Source organism: Gambusia affinis, linkage group LG01, assembly GCF_019740435.1.
Source record: "Gambusia affinis linkage group LG01, SWU_Gaff_1.0, whole genome shotgun sequence".
Classification (NCBI taxonomy): domain Eukaryota; kingdom Metazoa; phylum Chordata; class Actinopteri; order Cyprinodontiformes; family Poeciliidae; genus Gambusia; species Gambusia affinis.
Genome location: NC_057868.1, coordinates 34,122,315 through 34,144,896, shown reverse-complemented (window position 1 = coordinate 34,144,896; position 22,582 = coordinate 34,122,315). Strand labels below are relative to the sequence as shown.

The window sequence follows — 22,582 nt, the reverse complement described above, 5'->3', positions numbered from 1 at the left end:
TAACAAAAGTAGTGTAGAAAGCACCCCAGCTCAAGCAAAGCTATAAAAACACACTTTATGATTCTTTGCATTAATTTTTAAGTTGGTTTATCTTAGAGTGCTTTATAGTTAAGGTTGGGGGGAAACTGGCTTAGCTTGACAAATACTTTAACATTTTAAAAATACAGCCAAGACTCAATTTTGTTTAATATGGTTCTTTCATTCAAAAAGGGAGGAAAAAAAAATAATTTCTTCCAGCAAAACAAAATTCTGCCTCCCACAGTTTGACTACATCCCCATGTTGCGCAGAGATCAATCAGTTAATCCATTACAGATACTCCTGATACTCAGCTATTTATGTGTGGAACGCAAATATATCCAATTGTCGGTGTAGTTACGTTTTACAATTACAGTAGAGTGATTTACTGATAGACTTTTTGTGGATGTAAAATTTTTGATGTAAGTCGTAGGTTTCTTGCCTGCAACAGTGATGTCTAGAATGGCAAAATGTACATATTCTAAGATAGTAGGTTTAAATTCACCAGTAAAAACAGGCCAAAAAAAGTTAAATCTATGTAAAAGAGGGCAGTTACATAACAAAAACTCAAACAATTTTTGAATTTTAGATGAACAAATACGCAGGTGGGTCCAAATTTACTCATTACCTTTAACTTGGTTTTTGACTGACTGTAATCTATAGATTTATATATAATTTAGTTCAGTAATGTCAAGAAAAGCTTTGCACTGATTCTTAAGAATGTGAATAATGTCCAACATTAACTTTTTGTTAAATTACAGAAAGTAAATAAAAACAGAAATAAAAAAACAACTCGTTTCAATACATGCAGCCTTACATTCGTACTCCATATCTTTTAGTTGAATAAAAACTTTCCATTTAAATCCAGCAGAGGTATAAATAAATTGGATTTCACTCCAGTTGCTTTATATCCATAGCCAATGCTGATCAACATGCCGGCAGCACAAACACTCACTTGATATTTGAACCACATGTTTAAGGCTCTTATTGTGAAGGTTTGAAGTTGAGAGTAGACCCTTTTGTTACTTGGCATACTTTACTTCTTCGACTGTCTTAATGGGGCATTAGTTGCATCTCTTCAGGCTGACTGTTTAAAAACGCACCCACTGTCTCAGCTCATTTGTTGTATTGATCCAAAATGCAAACACTTTTCACTCTGTTTCAGGCAAAGAACATTTTTATAATTATTTTAGTAGTTTTGCCGAATGTAAGCAGACCATTGATTAAATACCGCTTGTCAAGTTATTCTGGCAGGCTGGTAAACACAGAAAGCAGATCATTCTGCAAAGAGCAAATGTTTAGCTAAAAGTCGACTGGGTGGCCAGTAGAGGCTAAGGACTTAAACTAAAAATCATTGTTAGAGGTGTTACTACGTTTCTCTAGAGTAAGTGAAGCTCCTGAAGTTTGATTTTGACTGGTCTCAGAAAAAATCCAGACCATTTTATCACATGTTATACAAGACTGAGTAAAAATATGAACTCAAGACCAATACCCATCTCAAGAAAAATGATACTACTGAGAAACAACTACCAATAACTACCTTGAGAATAAGGGTATTGCCTCTTATTACACTGGGGTTTAGTATGGATGATTGTTTCTCGTGGTTTACACAAGATTTGTAATCCCAAGATTTGAGTGTTACAAGTAAAATTCAAACTCATCAAAGCAGGCAATAGTTTCCAGTTTGTTATTATCTAATTGTGGTGAGCTATGTGCAAAATTAAGTTTCAATTTGCTGTTTTTGCTGACAGGAGTGGCAGTGAGTGTGGTCTTCCTCTGCTGTGGCTCTTCTACTTCAAGGTTCAATGTGTGTTTACAAAAAGGTTTTAACTAGTGTTTTTTGAGGGGGGCAGGGGGTTGCTCCTCCTGGGGGTCTTTTGTGGGCTCTAGTGTAGTTTTATTCTAGCTGAGGACCCAAGGCCTCCAAACATGAGTCACACTATCCCCTACGCCACCACGGCACGCCCAACTAGTGGTTATTTTAACTATTAATTCATTTCCATGATCTCAGGCCAATCTTATTAGTCTCAAGAAATATTTACTTCTTTTTGGACTATTTGAAATAAATTGTCTTCATCTTCTCTATTTGCCTACATGCTTGAAAGGCCATGCCTAAACACAATTTGAGGGAAATTCTCTTCCAATCTAATTACTTATTTTATCAAGGAAAATACTTGTATTTACCAGACATCTCGCAGCAGAGGTCCATTGTTTCACACACATGAAATAAATCACTCTGCAAAAGCCATTGTTGCAGGCCATAACATACGCTGTGTGCCATTTTCTGAGCCAAATGTAATTGGTGTGGAAATGACACCCACTTGGTACAAGCTGCACTGTATCAGTGGCGCTTGGTGCCCATTCTATGCTCCCTAAATGAATCACCTATCAGGAAATGATGAATTGTTTTTCCTGTCCAAAATAACACCACTGAAAAAAACCCAAAAACCTTCCAGTATCGAAGAGGGAAATTCAGACATAGATTCAAATCCCTGTATCACATGTACTTTATTAGGAAAGAAATTATGTGTTACATTGCAGGAAAAATATAGTAATAAGGATTTTATTATCTTTAAAAAGTACAACTTCACTGCCCTTATAGCTTAAACATTTATCAACCTGTAAAAACTTTATAAACCAATAATAAGCAGCAGTATTGCATGTAGCAGCATACACACTCACTGGAGTTGATCTATATTTCTTTTTTGGAATTATTTATTGTTTCACAGCATAATGTGAAGGTTTCTCAAACTTGTAATTTTAAAGCTACAGTTTCATATCCTTCCATGAGAGGGAAAACATGTTACATGCTTAAGGATATTTTACAGAAAAAAATATTTTTTGCCGGTTTTACTAAGTCATGTATGTTTGTTTTGATGCACTTCTGTTGTACAAATTATTGCATGAATTGCTGAATTCAACAATTCACTGGAGTGAGTAGTTGTACAACACTCAGAGATATGAAGACTAAGAAGACCTTTTAAAAATAGCATTGACCAAAACATTATTTCTTTAATCTGTCATCTATTAATTTGTCCTTAACTCGGATAACATTTTGTCATCTAACATTATAGATCTGATTTTCAGCACCTTTCAAAAAACTGAAACATGAAATATTTGCTGCCCTGATTCTTCAGTGCTTATTTAAAATAAATGTTTGTTTTTAAATCAGCACATTAGCAGCAGAAGCAATGATACACCACTTTATTATGTACTGATTCTCCAGGAAAGATTTTAGAGGAAAGATGTTACCCTTATTCTCCTTTTTTCTCTTCCAGTATATTGATGGTTCTAGTGGAAAAAGTACACTTGTGTTTCCACATCCGAATGTATGGCAATGCACAGCAGAAGCGACTGGTGTTGTTCTTATGTTAAAAATTCCACTTTATCCATTCAAGCGTGCCTCAACATTGAAACCCTCTTCTGACAGGGTGGCAGCAACCAGAAGGATGCAGTATTCATAGCTTCTGTCTCCAAGAGAGCGGATAAGCTGGAGCTATACTTAGAAGCTCAATTTGTGATGTGAAATATGTGATTCCAACAGATTTGTCTTTGCCCCATCCCTATTGTTACCACAGAGGGAGGTGCACTTGGTGAATTTGCTTTTTGTGACAAAACCATCTCCTCTGTTCATGCTGAAATGTGCTCAGCTCTTATTCAGCTATTACTTGACTATTAGGGTGTCATTTTTGGAGAGTGATTTATTGGATTCAGAGAGGGCTTTCCATGGCAGCTGCCACACAGCCCTCCTTCATTTGTTAACTATTGAGTGGATATATTTTCATATATGTCATTGGGTTAAATACGTATACTATTTAATTTTGTTGGAATATGAAGTGAATGACGCACATAGCTCTTACAGTGGTAATAAATGTTTCAAAACTCCCATTCAGAATAGTAGAGTACTACAGGGCAATTTTAACTGCTTTGTATATCTATATGTTCACTCAGCTGGTTTGAGCCTCAGACCAATCAAGAGTAAAATAGCCAAAGTACAAAATGTTTTTGATTTATAAAATTTTTAAGCTTCTAAATGGTAGTCGTTTTGCTCTATGTATGAACAAAATAAGTAATTTTAATGTGTTTCTTTCTAAGGTCGTGTGCAGACTTGACTCAAACTTTAGTGGAGGTGTGTGTCACTCCAGTTGTGCCTCCTGATTAGATACACTGGTACTCATCCATTCACTTCACATGGCTGAATAAACATAAGGTGGGGAGAGCCTGGTAGTGCACTTTTCTGTTGAATGTGTGAAATGGAGTCATGCAAATATAGGGAACTCAAATAGATCTGTAGTGTCTATAATCAAACTCATATTTTCAGCATTTAGTATCACTGCAATTAAAGAGTGCAAAATATTGTCACAATGTAACTGATTAAATTTTTTTGCTAAATACTCAGCTTTCCAAAAAGGTTGCTGCAGTTTTGAGAATGATGATATTATTAAAAAAGGCTTTTAACAGTTACCTGCTTTTCATTTAGTCTAAATGCAGATTAGTGGAACCTGGAGGCTAAGGCTAATGGTCTGAGAGGAGATCGGATCAATTTGGACTTCTGCCGTCTTAAAACTCCTTAAATCCCATGTTTCTGTGAAAGGTTTTTTTTTTTTTTTTTTTTGCTTATTACATTTACTTAATTTTATACCAGGTTTTTTCTTCCTCTGACTGGAAATACTGTACTTGTTCTAGTACAGATTTCCCTCAGGAAGCTCAGTCTATTTATTTTATGGGAAAATAAATCTATCACTCTGTCTTAAGAATTCACAAAGCAGCATTCACATAAATTACAAATCCTTTTTGTTTTTTAGAGGTTTTCTTTTTTTTTTAAGATTGCAGACGTTGTCTTTGGTCTTGATCCTCTCTGAGCTACAGCTTCAGCCTATTGATCCAACTAACCTGGATTTTTAGTAAAGGAAAAACCCCTGACTTCTATCTATGGGAGGTAAGACATTGTCTGTTTGAAGGTTTTAATAAAATCTCAGTTTAAGAATCCCAATCTATCCCCTTATTTTTCCAACAAATTATGAACAATTTTCTCCTTTGAGGTTGATAAAAGTTTCCCTCTGAGAGCCGTTCTTTGAAAAAGCTTGACACAAACTTACACTGATGCATTTTTACATCAGCTTATGTACTTTTAGCAATATTTGCACTCAACTGTCCATGCAGCTTACTTTGTGTTTGTTTTAAATTCTCCTTTACCAGTGTATGTTTTGGGATTAGGCAGTACAGAAGACTAACTACTACATATAAAAACTGTCAGATTTGTGATCTTCAGATTTCATGATAAAATTAATTACCAAGAAAACATCCACAATAGTCTAGAGGGTATTCTTATTTAATTTTATACTTTCACCTTCTTCCTCACAGGACACATTTGGACTGCACCAGTCGTGACATATAAGACAAAGTAACATTGTTAGTTGGAGTACAATTAACAATATTGTGTCTGTGTACAATATTTTGCTTATTTCAAACCATATTGTAAAATATATGGTGTCATTTGCAAAAGTTTACAGCCTAGTTTTCAGTAAAATAAAATAAAAAATGCTGCAGCTGAACCTGCATTTTGTCCACTTCTTGTGTCTGTCTCATTTGGCACATTTAGGACAGTCTGATTGCAGCGTTTGCTGTGCTTGGCTGTCTACCAGCAAAGCTCAAATGGTTCTTTTTGTGTGCTGATGTTGTAAACTGTAGTACAACATGAAAAATTAGTAGAAGCAAAGTGGGACACACACAAAGGCTCAGCTAGCATATTTTCTTGTTTAATGCCTTGCTGCTTCTTGTGCACACGTCTCTTATCTCTCTTTGTTAAAAAAAAAGCCGAGCTTGAATTAGAACAAAAGAAAGCACAAAGACAAACGTCACGTCATTATTCTGCTTTTACAAGCCTTCTACCAATAATTGTACATGTGCTAGCTGAATGGCGAAGGGTTTGGCCATGAATAAGTCACATTTTTGCATACATGCAGAAATTAAAACTGCATGCATTTTGCATCTTGTAACCAACAATCTACTTTAAGGATATTAAACTTTGCATCTGGCTAACTCTTTAGAAGTGGGGTTCTTAAATAACCTTTGAGGTTTGCTGTTACAAAACATTTTCTAGAATTTGCATCCATTCATATTGGACATCAAAATATATAATAATGTTTGGGCTGCAACTTGATTACGTCAATAGGATTAGAGATGTACAGTGCTCATACCCCTTTGAAATTGTTAATTTTTCCACTTTTCAAGCATAAATCTTTATGTATTTCAGAGGGATATCATTTGATTGACAAACAAAAAGTGTAACTTCATTGTTCAGGAAAAGCATATCTTTTCTAATAAAAAGTAAATACATATTTTCTTATTTCCAAATAGAAGTTAGAACAGTGTTGGATTTGTGGTCAGTCCCGAGTCAACACTTTATATAACCACATCTTGCATTTACAGCTGATACACTCTAAACCTCTACGAGCTTTGACTGACAATTTATTCCATTCCTCTCTTGTAAATATAAATGGAGAGCATCATCCACTTTCAACTTTTGCTGTTGATTCACAGAATATAGATTCAAACATTTCCTGGGCCATTCAAACCTTAAAATATGATTTGATCTAAACTCTCCCACTGTGCCTTTAATTGTGTCTTTAGGATCTAACGTTTTGTGGGAAGTCAACCTTGGCCACTGGTTCAAGTCTTTCGCAACAGGTTTCCTTTCAGATTAAATCTGCAGTTAGCTCCGTACAATCTAGTTTCAAGTCTGACAAGTTTTCTCACACTATGCTGTTTCCACCACTATGTTTCACAGTGAGAGTGTTGTGTTTGAGGTATTAGTTTTACAACACACATTTTGCATGCAATCGAAAAAGTTCTGTACTGATCTCATATCATCAACACACAAGAACAGAACTTCAGAGGCAATAGTTTTTGAGGTACTTAAGAATACTGTGCGATGAGAAAATCACTCCAAGCATTTTTACATACATTGTGCATAATAAAGATAATGTTGATGTGCTTGTCTATCTTTAATCTTCAGATTAAGCAGATATGAGATGCTTAAATAGCTGGTATGTCCCATTTTGCAGTTTCAACCTCAGTGGCTCAGTTGTGCCTCCCGTGTCAAAGCCGAGCTGTGACAGACTGTTAATGAAATCTGCTTTTTGCATGAAGAAACTGTTAATTAGTGAATAAGAATCTGATCCAATATGCACAGCTGGTGGAGCTAGCTAATAGACAGTATCCTGGAGAGGCAGGGAGCGGTAATATAGAAAAGGGAGGTGCCTGATCTTTGTTACAGAGTTTGGACGAATACCGATTGCCTGGTTTATAGCTCTGCTACGCATATAATAAAACTTCCAGCACTCTCTCTTTCTTTCAAGCACACCATGTACCCCTGCATTTTTATTGTAACTTTGTTTTGCTTTTAAACTTTATCATAAATAAGACGATTTCAAACGGAATTAGTAATAGAGACTCAGATTATGATGCAACCGCTTAATTTCCAGTCTCCTCAAAAGTGCATTGCAGAGGCTGTTTAGTTTCACTGTGATGTAGAGTTACAGAGGCAGCACAGATACCGCATGAAATGAAAGCGCAATAAAGTACAAATCCAGTGAATGCAACGTGACAAACATACACTTCAAAACATTTTAAAACATTTGAGAAAAATTAGGGTTTGTTGTCAGTAAAACAATAAAACATTTATCTAGTTTTACACAACCCTCTCTCTTACACCTCTGTGATGTTACTTTATCTGTAATATGAAGCTTCAATTTTGTAAGTCTTTTTTTAGAGCCATAAATCCACAATATTTTAGAGAAACAAGGATACTAAGGTATACGTAAACCATTTTCTTCCCAAATACTGCATGTGGTGAGTCAATGCTTTCAGCGGATCTGTCATTTCTTGGGACTGAAGAGAGTCTTTTTCGACAGGTCTTCATTGTGCAGAAACAATAGTCACACTCATCAGTTTGACGTCAGTAATAATTAAGCTCTTGCTCTTTTTGTATTGCACCAGAGACTCGCACACTAAATATTAGTCACATAAAATAAAGACACAGAGAATACTGATCTTTTTATTTCTCTCTCTGAATTAAACTCTGAGACCCTTAAAATAAAACAAAAATACAGTTGAACACCGGCACATTGTGTACTTCTTGCTGCGCTTTTTTTCTTGAGCTATTTCCCCCCCCCCATTAATCTGTTGCAGAAATTGTGCTTATTTATAGCTAATCTGCAAAAGTGAATGTGTTAGAAAGGGAATATAATGGTGGCTGGATTACATTTTATGTCATTATGAAGAGGAATTACAGATTCTGAAAGTGGGAAAAGGCACACGTTCATTTGATGTAAAATATATTAGAAAAAAAATATTTGTTGCTTCAGATAATGACTCATGATCGTGTCTCCTATCAGCGATGGGTATTAATTAGGATGTGGGAAAGATAATCACCAAAAAACATCTGGACCAGCTGCAAAATGTTCACAAGGGCTGGTCTGAGAATCTTATGTGATAACTCAGTAAATATAGCTACTATTTTGGTGTTTAGATGTTAGCTAGATACAATTTATTTTTAATTAAATATAAATAGCCACAGATAAACCGAGAGCTGTTAATCAACAAATTATATCATAAAAGGTTATTTTGCATCCATTATCTATGCTTGCTGATCCCTGCAAGGCAGAGGGTGCTGGTGCCCATCTCCAATCAATCAATCAATCAATCAATCAATCAATCAATCAATCAATCAATCAATCAATCAATCAATCAATCAATCAATCAATCAATCAATCAATCAATCAATCAATCAATCAATCAATCAATCAATCAAATTTAATTTGAATAGCACATTTCAGCAGCAAGGCATTTCAAAGAGCTTTATATCAATGCAACACAAAATCAACAATCAAAACACAACATCAAGTCAGATTCCGTCAATAAATTTGCAATTGATTACGTTTCAAATACAGCTCTAAACAAGTGGGTTTTTACTTGAGATTTAAAGGAAGTCAGTGTTTTAGCTGTTTTACAGTTTTCTGGAAGTTTGTTCCAGATTTGTGGTGTATAGATGCTAAATGCCCTTTCCAGTGGTCACCAGTTCATCGCAGGGCAACACACACACACACACACACACACAGGACAAATGACCATAGGCACACACAAACGCATACCTATGGATAATAGACAATTTAGAGAGTCATGCTTCTGGACTGTGACAGAATCCATGCATGCAGAATGACCAGAGGGTGGGATTTGAACCTGGGTTTTCTTGCTTCAAACAGCTGCTCCACTGTGCAGCTTAAAAATTATTATAATTCTTATCATTTTGATTTGATACATAAATAATAAACATTTAACAGTGGTTTTCATGTACACATTTGTAAAAAATATATGTTTTATTTGTGCATTGATCAATCAGGCATTACATTATGACCACTGACAGATGAAATCACTGTTATTTTTCCATCACCTTTACACCGTTTGGTGAGCGGGATGTGGTAGACTGCAGGTGAATCGTTTTACTTATAACCTAATGCTTTAGAAGATAGAAACCAAGAAATCTGAGTGAGTTGAGATGACCAAAATATTAATGACCAGACAAGTGGATCAGAGTATCTTCAATACATCAGCTACATAAGGATAGTTCTAAATCCCCTGCACCCTTCAATAAAAAGATGTTTTCTAGTGGGACCCATGTTTTGACAAGTCATGGGTGTTTCACAAGAAAAAAAGGGGACCAGTACATTGTTAGACCTTATCAGTATCACAAATCTAAGCTGATAGGTGGTTAATAAGTCTGGTTCTCTGTTGAGGAAGTCAGCCATCAGTTGGCTGCTGAATACACGTGCTGTGGAGGAGGTGTCAATAAGCTTCTTTCTGCCACCTGGCAGGCAGTGTGCAGCAACAGATGAAATACTCTGTGCTCCATAAAGCAATTGAAAACTACCTTCTGACATTGGTAACAGGTCCATGACTGTTCAGCACACTTAACTGAAACTACTGATTTACTTTGATCATAAGCCGTGTATCTTAGCCGGTGGCATTATTGTTTATTTATTAGTGAACCTTTCCCTAAGGCACCGTTCTTTAAAGGCTTACATGGACTTGAAACAGGATGTATTGCAGTGAAGGTATTTTTTAGCTGCTCAACATCCCAGAATAGTACATTAAGTGAACATGTTTGTTGCCAGTGAGGTGTGTAAGAAGCAGCTCTAGGAGACAGGATTATTTTTCTCAGAATCTCCACAGCTTAAAAATCCCTTCCTTGCCATAAAGATCATGCAGAAAAGAATAAATACCAAACCTCTGGCTGGAAAAAATTCAAAAGCCTGCTTACATCCGACCAGAGCACAGGCATGTGGGCATTGTAACGCTCCATCAACGGAGGACTTTATCTCATTCTCTTCTGTGATCATATTGGCCTTTAGGGCCTAAGTATCTCCTCTGCTGAAGCATGGCGGCCAAAACAGCAGCTCCCCAATGGATTAGGACGTCACTGTCAGACAAAAGCCCTGCTCCGCTCTGATGGGCTTATTAGTGGAATGCATGTCATTGCAGGGCTTTGCAGTGATGGCACGATCTGAAACTGACTTTGTGTGTCTCGATGTATTTCTTAGCAGATTGAATAATGCATGCCATCATCACATAATAAGAACAAATTCAGCATGTTTATGACAGTTATTTATCATTAACTTTGCTCAAGTGTAAGAGGATAATCTAGTCATCATATGACGACTGCTAGATATTAAGCTAATATCAAATTTTATGTGGACCCAATAAATTCAGAAATTTGAGGCGTTTTCATTTCTTTGTGTACATTTCAAATAAAATCATTCAGGAAGTGCAAGAAGAAAATTTTGTGCTCGCTTCATAGTCTATGATGCTTTTTCTTTCAAACTGAGTGATGTGCAATTTGTGCAATGGTAAAGTAGGACTTGAAATTTAAAACAAACAAAATTCTTTTTATAGAAAGGCAGCTCTTGTTTCTTGGCTGTTTTCATAGAAACAGTCTGGCATTGTGGGAGTTTGGTTGTCACTTTGGCTCAGTGGTTTTTGGCCGACTTGAAGCTGTCAAATGATTCAGAATAAACACTTCCTTCTTGGTGATCTTTGAATATTTGCCAGACGAAATGTAACAGTGTACAATTTTCTTTAGATCACTAACATTTATTTTACCATGAGAAGCTTCTGCTTTTTGTTGGGGCTTCATTCAAATGACAAACTCTTGATAACAATAAGAAAAAAAATGTTTCAATCAATAATTTTAGAAAAAAAGACTTTGGAAGAGAGGTCTGGGCACTCACTGACATTAAGTATGAGACGAGTTTTTATCAGCATCTACTTAAGACAAAAATATTTATACGAATAAGAATAATTAATACCTTGCTTCCCCTACAGTTTACTTCAAAGAAATAATTTAAATTATAAAGATACAATGCCTTATTTAGCTGTCAGGGAACTCTATTCTGGAGTAGAAGTATGACACTGTCATCCGTCTGTGTGGTAATGCTCACAGCAGCAGGGGACTGAGTGAAGAGGAAACTGGAGCACCTCCTCACAGTAAGGGGAGCCAGTACAGTATCTGTGTTGATTTCGCTACTCCCCCATCGCCCCGTTCCCCCCGTCCTTCCAACTCTCCGCTCTCCTCAGACAGCTGATGTTTATCTGCTCTGCCCATCTGGGCCTTGTGACTGAACATCTGGTAAAGCTGCCACTCTGTATGCAGTGTTCTGCGACTAATGACAGTAAAGGGGCAACTCTGTCCACCCCTTCAAAATAGTCAGAGAGGCTGGAAGGACTTCATCCTAGGATGTCAATGCTTGTTATGTGGGACTACTTTCACAGTTCCAGAATACAGGCCTTCAGATGCATTGTCTATGGCTATTGATTAGGTTCTCTTTAAGAGTTCCTTGCATGCATCTTGCAAACCCTCATCACTCTGTGCAAAATATTGCACAAAACAAGGATGTGCTCAAGTATCCCCTTTCTAGTACTGTAGTTTTTGTAATATTATCTTCAGCCCAGCCATGTTACCATGGATTCTTTTTGAGCAAGACTAAAAAAGGAGTTTAAGGTCATCACAACTCAAAGACGCTATGTAGAGTGGACAAAGGCATTATTGGGAAATTGGACAAAATAATTTGTAAATGTTACAACAATTGCCTAATAATAAAGTTATGTGATCTTATGCTATGACATGTAAATGTACTGTCTTCACCATTGAAGATTTATTCATCTCAGAGCACCAAATGCTTAATTTTGCTGCCATTGATGGTAGGTTGACCCACTTTCAGATTAATTCACCTTATAATTTATTACACCACTTAGGTCAACTCAGACTTTGCATAGAAAATTGAACTTTGAGCCCGATTACCCACCAAGAACACTCTCTTTAAATATATTTTAGAAAAGACACTTTCTCTCACTGCATGTTAAACCACCGCTGCGAGACACCATGACTATTTTTTTCTTTTTTTAGTATCAATTAATAAAAAGATTTATATAACCATCAATAGCATGCAGTTGAACCATTTTGAAATGCTGAGACTCCACTGCTATTTGTCCAAATATACTCAACACACCAGTACATCCAATGCTTGTTAGCACAAATAGTGACTCAGTCAGCAACATTGCAGCATCTCCAAGCATTTGGTGAATGCAGAAGACTTGAAGTTCAAACACAGCATCAGAATGGGGAAGTAAATGGGACTTCAGTCATTTTGAATGTGGCAAGGTTGTTGGTGCCACATTCTAGTCTGATTGTTTCAGAAAATGTTGACACTTGGATTTTCACACTAACTCTTAGGTTTACAAGAGAATATAATGTAATTGACATTATTGTGTGAATAAAAACTGCTTTGTTGATGCAGAAAGTTAGATGAGAATGTGCAGTGGTTTAACAGCAACAGTAGCTCTGATAATAACAAAAGTAATTGGAATACTATCAATGTGTCAAACCTAGAACTAAAAGAGCTAGAGCAGTAGAAAAATCATCCATGAACTACTACTGTTACTAAGAATAGAAGAAAAGAGAATCATTTTTCACAAGATTATCAAAACTGGTTCAGTGTGTCCTGATTTGAGAAACAATGTGCAGATGGTACGGGTAGAATCTGCTGTAAACAACATGAAAAGATGAATGTTCAGATGGGATGTTTCCAAGTTCATTTTATGCCCCTTGTATTCAGTTGAGCATCGCTTTAATACCTCAGCCTACCTGAGGATTGTTGCTGCGTCACCTTCTTATAGATTACACTTGCAGGATAATAGACAATGTCACACACCTCAAATCATCTGAGACAGTTTTTATCCACATGACAATGAGTTTACTATACTTAAGCACACCAGATCTAAAATCAGCACAGCACTATTCTGTCATCTCAACATGTACAAAACATCTCTGAGGAATGTCTCGGACAGTGTTAAATCCATGAAATGGAGACTTGAGATTGCTTGCCCTGGTATTTACAGGGTATAACTAATAAACTAGCAAGTGGATGTAGTTCAAAATATGCAATAAAGTTTTTTTCATTCTTATGACACCTGTCAAATACATGCTTTTATAAATTGTGATTAAAAAGCTGAAGTTGCTCCATGATCATTACTCTCCTTCTAAAATGTTTCTCAGTTTACTTTTAGTCTTTTAATTTCCAACAATATGTGCATGAATTTCTAGGTGATATGCATATCCTGTCCTTGTCTTCAGTGGTTCTGATGCTTTGCACAGGCTGCTAGGCTTTCATCCATTATGAATGCTATGTTTTAGGAAAGTGATTTCAGCAAGAGTGATATAAATATCTCCTTTTGGTTGTGAGAAGCAGCTCACGAAAGGATACTTTGTTGAGAAAACTTTGTTGGGCCCTTTCTTCTTGAATTTAGTGTCCAAAGTTGAAGAAAGCAAAGACACATGTTTCATGAGTAGTAGCAAATTTTTTATGCCTCCACTTCAGAGGTCTGGTTGAACAAAAGCACACTCAAGGTTATAGAAAAAAAACCTTGCAATTAGGGAGTACTTACAGCCAGTCAGAGTCTTTCTATCTTTGTTAAAATAATTGCGAAATATCATAACTCTAAAGTGATGCGTTTGACAGCTGGTGCAATGTAGTGCAACATCCTGAACGAAATTCTGCCCCTTGTGTCCTCTGTTACCGGTCACAGCACAGCAGGGGGATTGTATGTTAGCACACAAAGGTGAAGCCTGGCAGATGTGTGTTTGGACGTAATGGTCAATTAGGAAAGAAATGGATAGACACAGACCCATCATTGTTTTAGCGCAAAACTGCAAAGAACCCAGATGTACACATAAACATGCATATTTAAGGTACTGTTTGTATGGATCTTGTACTTGGATATTTTGTGAAACCAACATTTGCTGCTGTAACTTGAAAAAGTCTTTCAGGACTCTATTGGTTTGCACAGCTAGAGACTTAATTTTTGCCCATTTTTACTTGTAAAATAGCTCAAGCTCTCTCAAACAGTAATGAGAGCATCTTTGAACAATTATAATGTTCTAACATTTTCTTGATTGAATATAAGACTATGTTTTGACAGGATTACTTTAAACAGAAGAATATATTTTCATCTAAATGAATTGAAGTTTGGGGTTGTGATACAGCAACATTTGAGGGGTTTGAAAATGCTTGCAAAGTATTGCAATTATGAAAAACTTGGGACCCAACACCACAAGTCGTCACAAGTAGAAAATGGACTCCTCCACAGAGGAATGTTTTCTAAATTATCAGTGTTATGTGCTGTTAATTTTATGCTGTACTTCATAATCTTTCAGTAAAAGACTCTGGAGACAAACCAGTGTTCAGTTATGACGCTTATGGATGTCTGCCAAGCAACAAATCATTTATGCTCAAGGAACATAGAAATAATTCAGAGCACTGCATTGAAAGCAGCTAAGGCATGGGTACGACATAAAGCAGATTTCCTTTGCAGTGCTCTGGGTATTATTTCTGCTTTAAATTAAAGATTCAGAAAAAAGACCAAGGCATTTGATGCCTCATGCCAGTGCACTGTGTAGTTCTGAATATGACTACAATTGAAAAAGAGAGCATGACAGAGCAGCTTGTCTCACACCCACTTTGCAAGCAAACACATCTTAACAGAAACGATGTGAATGAGACTCCAGTTTCTCTCTCTCTTCTACCTATTCCCATAATTTACTGTCTGCAGTTTTCTTCATTGTGTCCCCCTCTGTCTTTGCAGGAACCCAAAGTGGACTCCACTGTGACATTCTATCAGCTTGGCACACCAAAAAGAAAGCCAAACATAATTGTGTGCTCCGGGAAAAACCAGAGAAGAGAGGCAAGCTTCCCATCTTTGTTCTTGCCTTATGAGAGCAGTCTCTGTAGACTCCGCTTCAGCACACTCTGTACTGTTTAGTTGCTGCATGTATCATCCACTCTCAGGTGCAAGCAAGGACTAAAACACAAAGAGAGAAGAAAAGAAAGTAGATAAGCAGAGTGAAGCGGCATAATTAGAGCTACTGACTTTGTGTCAGAGCAACAAACCATGAGAAGAGACTTATGAAGACAACTGCACTCTGAAAAGCATTGCAGCTAACCTGCAGGACATTTTTATGTGTGAGTGGGGTATATGTATGAACCCCTCTGTCATTTTCAAAGGAATTGAATTTGTGTTTGAATGCACATTTAGCCTTTCATTATGACTCTACAAGGAGGCTTTGAGACACTGTGCAACAGTTTCCACAGAAGGGTTTTCAGCTGGCTCTTGCTTCTTTGTTATTGTCGTTTGATCACCTCAGCAGCTAAGCCCAAAATGCCAGGCCACACACACCTCAACTCAATACGCATCGATGGAGACATATCTCTGGGTGGACTTTTCCCTGTCCATGCAAGAGGGAATGATGGCAAAGCCTGCGGAGAGCTAAAGAAGGAGAAAGGGATCCATAGGCTGGAGGCCATGCTGTTTGCCCTGGATCGTATTAATAACGACAACGAGCTGCTGCCTAATATTACTCTGGGGGCCCGCATCCTTGACACGTGCTCTCGGGACACCCATGCTCTGGAACAGTCGCTGACATTTGTCCAGGCATTGATTGAGAAGGACTCAACTGATGTGAAGTGTCTCAGCGGAGGGCCACCCATCATCACAAAGCCAGAGAGAGTGGTTGGAGTGATTGGTGCCTCCGCCAGCTCCGTGTCAATCATGGTAGCCAACATTTTGCGGCTGTTTAAGGTCAGTTTTCTATAATTTAAGCCTTTTATTGTTTCAGCATTTTTCTTGTGGTATTTTCAGTGCTGAATTGTTTCACAAATCTACATACGTAATTTACAGTGTGTTTTCACAACTTTATGAAAGCCTGTCTTTCATATAGGAATTAGCTGGTAACTGGAATTAGGCATTTTTTATCTTGATTGTTGACCACCCAGTTAGAAACTAAAATCACATTTCTAAGTGTGTCCATAAAGATCAGAAAGATCTTTTTCTTTCTTTATTTTATTTTTTAATGAAATCTGAGGAAGTATATTTAAAATGAATATATAACACTTTAATGGTGTTTTCGTGCAATACTCTTTCAATACATTGATGCATTAAAATTATAATCGTAAAATTTTTGAAGGTACAGCTTTAGTTTAAAAAAAAAGCCAATATGTTTTAATACTTTTAATGTAGGTTTGAAATATAATTTTCTGACAAAACATAATCTTACTAGTCACACTCTCAAAAGCAGATATGCTTGACCCTGTATCTCTGATGATGTAACATGTTATCTACATTATTTGGGAGCTTGTCATTGTGACAGACAGTGCTTATTGGTGTCACATTGTGAAATAAAAACAACATAGTAAGTACTTTTAATACTAAGATAATTTCTGCAAGAAATTTTGGTGATGAAAAGAAATACCCTGAATCTTTTCATTAAGACAGAGAGATCAAAATGGTGTCAAAGGTCAATATCAACACAAGTTTATCAGGTAAGAAAATGGGTAATTTTGCAGAAGATTTATGTTTTGTTGTGTTTTATGTCAACACAAAATGTCTGCTGATGTCTATAGATGTTTTATTTAACCCTACCAGGATCTTAGTGTGACAAGCAAGGGCAGCATGTCACAATGGGACACTGAAGCTGTGAGGTTGGAGTCAGGGAGGTTCCTGTCAGACTCTCAGTTCCAAAATCACGGGGGAGAAAAAAACACACTTGTAAAAGCTTCTTGCCGTGTTTTCTTTTTCTGGGTTTTAAGTTTTGGTTATTTGTTGTCTGTGTTTTTGCCTGATCTAAGGTTTGATTAAATCAGGCTTGTTTCTATTTTAATTTAGTTAGACTTAGTTATTTTACTCAGATCACCACTATTATTTATCTCTTGTTTATTTATTCTTGTGGTTAGATTTATTTTTTCTATCTCCCTTCTTAATGTTTTCTCCTCCTGTTCCTCTGTGGCATCTCTCTCTCTCTCTCTCTCCCTCTCTCCCAGCTTGCCTTCTGCTCTTGCCTCATACCTGAGATCAGTTTGTAATTAGTCTGTCCATTGTTCCATCACCCCTGCCAGCTAGTATTTAACCATCTCTCTTTTCCTCTTTTCATGGTGGTTCCATCTGCTTGCCTCATGTTTTCCAGACTGTTTATTCCCTGGCTTCCGGTGTGATCCTTCCCGGTTTTGGAAGTTGAGCTTTGAATTCCTTAACATGTATTTCATCATTTACTTCTGGATTCCAGCTTGCATTTTGGTCCAACTTCTTACCCACAAATCATAACACTTCTGTTTATATGTGTATCAGGATTTGAATTGCTCTTACATCACCACAGGTTCTGCAATAACATGAAGTGACTTTTTAGAGCCAGCCACATATAAGAAAACTGTGGACAGATTGAGTTTAAGAGGTGTGCAAATACTGGGTGGGTCTGTATTTGTTCTTGGAATAGAGCTTTGACAGTTACTGTACTGCAGTTTAACCCTCATTAGTACAACTTGGATTGATTATATGCAGGAAACTGTGACCCATTGCACAATAGCATATGCTATTCTGGAGGTACAGTTGGTGAAAACCCATGCAGATCTGGGTAACAATACTGCTTAGAATGAAAACAGAAATTACGACATTTATTTTGAAAGCTGCAAGATTTCTTGTGCTTTAAATTACAGTTTTTGTCACAATAATCATAGTGAAATACAGATAGAATGGGAAAACATTTGTGCATTGGATAGTAATTTGAATTTGAGGTAAAGGGCAATTTCCTGTCTGAGGTCTACCAAGTGTGATATTGTTACTGTTTGGCTAATTTTTGATGTGTCTTTTGTGCTTGTTGTTTGACTTTCATACTTCCCCCCCCCAACATTTTTCCATTTTGATCCATGAATCTATTGCAACTAAGTATGCGCAAACTTAGCAAATGAAATAATCAACTTTTTTGAGTCGCTGTCACGTTGACATCCAAAACAAAAGAAATAACAAAAACTGGTGAATATTGTTTATCCACAATGAATGTGTTTGAGTGCTCAAGATCAGTAAAAAGGATCACTTTTTGGTTGAGCATCTGGTGAAAAAGCCCAGACAAGAGAGAATACTCAAAGCTTCTACTGGTGAGCAACAACAAACAACACAATGTGTACCATTTCCTCTATTCATGCAAGCTTCTACTTCCCAAAAGGTCCTATAGAGAAAAAGACCTGAATCGCCTGCTGTGACATTGATTCAATTCTGTTGCCATTCAAGGGCCAACTTACAGCTCAAGAGAGAGCAGGAAGGTGAATGCTACAGATTCATTGCAGAAAAGCCCGACTGCTATGTCACATTCAGGTTAGAATGAGTTCTACGCCCTCGCTCATTCCGAAATCACAGGATAAACTATTTATGCTTGTCTTTTTCTACCAGCATGCTCAAACTCGTCACGCAATCCCTGTCATCAAGGGAATTCACAGTCTAATTATCTTCAACAAGATGCAAAAAAGAAGTTGGCGGTATATCACACATGGGAACTGTCACATAGTGCAGAGCTGTGTGAGAAAAATATCTGACTAAAACATAAGTTTGAAAGTTTGGTCTGTGATACATGTCAAGTCTTCTCTTACATATACCCATACTCCACTGAAAGTTTTTTTTTTTTTGCTGGCACTAAAAATCTGCCTATAAGATTCTTTACACAAAATCACTGAAAAGCAACAACGCAGCAGCATCACCAGTGTTCTTTTTAAGGTAGTGACAAGGGCAAGACTGACCACGAAAATAGCCCTGATACAGTTTTCAGAAACTCTAAAACACTGTGACAAGGGACACACAAAATCTCAGAATACACCTCGGGCCTTTAGAGTTAAATATTCTACATAATGGACAGCATATGGTGGCAAGGCCTTTTAAGCAGGAGGGTTGAACCACCAGAGCATGGTTTGTCCACTCATGGGCTATGAGAGGTCTTCATGCACAGCAAACTCCTCTCCTCCCAAAAAAAATCCCCAAATGAAAAACAAAACAGTTAAACTGCACAAAAATCCCATTCAAACAGCAATACATCATGCTATCCAAATGGAAAGAGCAAATATTTACAATAAACTTTAATTTAGTGAAGTTTAAGAATGTAAAATCCCTGTATTGCATTTGACAATGGACAACAGTAACACATCAAAGTACCATTTCATTTTTGCTGTAAATTAGCAGAAAGGTTTGACTGGATGTGAGAAATAAATCTGAGAATAAGCTGCTAATTTAGACACAGTCTGACAAAAGATTTGACAAAAGTGTCATAAACGTCCATCAGCAGAGCTTTAGAGAACACAATTCATTTTACACAACACTATAGACAAAAAAGAAGAACTTTTGGTTATAAATATGGTGATGCTTTGTTTTTATGATACTTACATCATGTAACTGGTATATTAAATACACACTATAGAGACTATGGATGCCTTAAAAGCCTCTACTCATCATTGTATATACTACATTCGACAGGCAGAACAATTTTCTCTGAATCATACTGATAGGAAAACAAGAAGCCATGGAAATGTGATTTGTATGGACCCCAGAAAGTAGCAGCCCCAAGTGAAAGGAACAACTCAGGGCTTATATTTTAAATAATCTCAACACTTGACTCCACCATCACAAGATGATGTTGGATATTCATAAATATCTACTTTAAAAGAAATGTTAGAGCCTATTATTGAATAAAATCGATTCAGGATTCCCGGCATGGTTAATGTTGCTACCCATCATCCTGTTTTCCCTGAATTAAATTTGCATTTACTTAACTGCGTTATGTGAAGTCTTATTTTGTATGATTACACTAATGTTTTGTCAGATAAGGTAATTCTTGCTAAAAGCGAGGATCAACATCAGTAGATAATTTGCTGATTTTTCTTTTTTTTCTTCCTTGAAACCCAAACAGTACTGCAAGTGTCTGACAATGCTCCAGGGAAAAGCATCCATTTGCAAAACTAAATAATTACAAAAATAAGAAACCCCAAGATATTTTGCTTTTGTACTATTGTTAAAATGCAAATTAGACAGATCTTATCATGATTTGGCCAGGTTTTCATTTTCTGTTTCTGCTGATGGAAATGCAGAAACTCCAGGGAGTAAAATTAAACTCATATTCTGGCACTTTTCCAGAGGCATAGCGAGAAATAGAGGTAATCACTGAAAAGGTTGACAAACAGATGATATACAGTCTTGTTTTAAAAATGTGAATTTCACCCTGTAGAACTGAGCCAGTTGGAAGGACAATGAACACATTCTGGGGGTTTTTCTGTGAAAACTCTGATCTTTTAAGTCAAAATGTCGTTTATGAACTGCATAAACAACATCCTGTTGACTAAAGTGCTTAAAAAGTCCCAACAGAAGCTTAATGGGATATATTTCTGTCAATCTCTAATTATAGGCTAAAGATGCTATGTATTTTTCTGGCGGCATAGAAAGTTACAACAGCGGTACATCACAATTCAGAAAGTTAGAAGATTACTTAAAAAATCATTTTTAATGCAGAAATGTCTATCTATTGCTACCTGTGTCCATAGAGAGTACATTATATGCTCTCAATCCATTTTTGAGGCTCTTAATTACTTCTCCACTGCAGAGTGGTTTCTAACACTGCCAAGGTGTAAAGGAAACCCAGGTTGCTAATAGCAGCTTCCAGGCTAATCCCCATTGTTGAGTCTGGTGTCTCTCATTGCCATTTGACAATACTGAATTGATTTATTTATTTTTTTTCTTTTTTGTGATTTGGCAAGTTTAGCTCAGAGATAACAGTTAATTAACTTTTGGTACTTCAGATAGTGTGAGAAGGTGAAAAGTCCTGTATGGAAATGAAATCAGATAGAAATGTTCTGCTATTCCCCAATAGAAGGCTGAAGAGATGTAGGGCTCGGGAAAAAAAAAAATCAGATAACCTGACTTTCCAAATGATTTAAAACTTCACACAGGATCACAAACAATTTGGATTACGAGCCTTTCCACTCTTCATCTGAAAAGAAGTATTTACCTCACCAAGCAACAGCCCAATCCCTTTACTAGTTAGCTGAAGAAAATATACTACTAATATCATAACTGGTTCAGAATTGGCTTAACAAAAGGATTGCAACCGCTGTAGGTCAGGTCTTTCCAAAAAACTTTGCATTAATGAGCATAGTACAGCACCCTGTTAACGGCCATCTTCTTTAATGGTGACCTTTTGTGGCACATCCTCCTCCTTCAGTGACTCCACTCAACAACTCTTATGGATTTTCTAGGCCAAGATATAAAAATACATTTCTGTATTCAAAATCCCTTTTAATTGGTCTTTTGTAATGTTTTAATCTTCCAAGCAACTGAATTTTGAGTTTCCATTAGCAATAAGCCATAATTGTAAAAATGATTGGAAATGGTGGCTCCAAACACCGTATGTAATGAATCTATAATATTAACTCCTGATTTGAATAACTTTTTGTTCTGATCAATTAAGATGCATCTTTGTGAGATGGTTAGAAGCTGCTGTTGAGTTTCTATTTCAGCATATGTTGTTTCTGTTTTGTTCACTTACTTTTTTTTTATGTATTTTTCTCATCATGTTTTCATATTTACCTAATTTACCATAACATACCGCCTGCATAATTTTGCCATTTTAAGATTTGTAAAAAGTTTTTGGCTCCTTCCTCCTGGGTTTTGCCTTATCTTCCACACAGCGTTTGTGTGGCTCAGGGAGAAATGTTTGCTCAGCAGTTCAGAGCAGCCAGGATTCCATCCCCATGGTGTACCATGAATATTTTACTAGACTATTACGTAATATATGCCAAGGGATTGGGGTTGAAAGCTTCTGCTCTGCATTGCCCTGTCACTGGGTCTGGGTGATGGTCTGTCTTCATCACTTGGACCCAAGTACTGCTTTATAAGTGAAGACAAAGTGCATCAGCACTTTTAGGTAATGAGTGCTTGTTTGCTTATGATACTCAGGACAGAAAGTATAATTAAAGCCTTGGGCTTTTGAGTGTATCGCTTATCCATCTCTGAAAACAACTACACATGACTGGCCTGAGCTGGGTTATTGCTGCTGCAGGGAGAAAACTGCAGAAGGTGTGCACAATGTTACAGGTATCATAGCTGACTTGCTGAGGCAATCACAAGCTTTCAGACAAAGAAAGGGGTAGC

At 36.8% G+C, this 22,582-nt stretch overlaps 1 protein-coding gene across 1 annotated transcript in view; it reads left to right on the top strand.

The window, feature by feature from the left end:
• Nucleotides 1-22,582, top strand: part of LOC122832574 (metabotropic glutamate receptor 4-like) — a 171,086-nt gene that overhangs the window by 39,117 nt on the left and 109,387 nt on the right. The window contains exon 3 of the mRNA XM_044119466.1: nucleotides 15,215-16,207. Within this exon, the coding sequence (XP_043975401.1) occupies nucleotides 15,674-16,207 (534 nt within the window). The 5' untranslated portion in view covers nucleotides 15,215-15,673. The remainder of the gene's footprint in view (nucleotides 1-15,214; nucleotides 16,208-22,582) is intronic.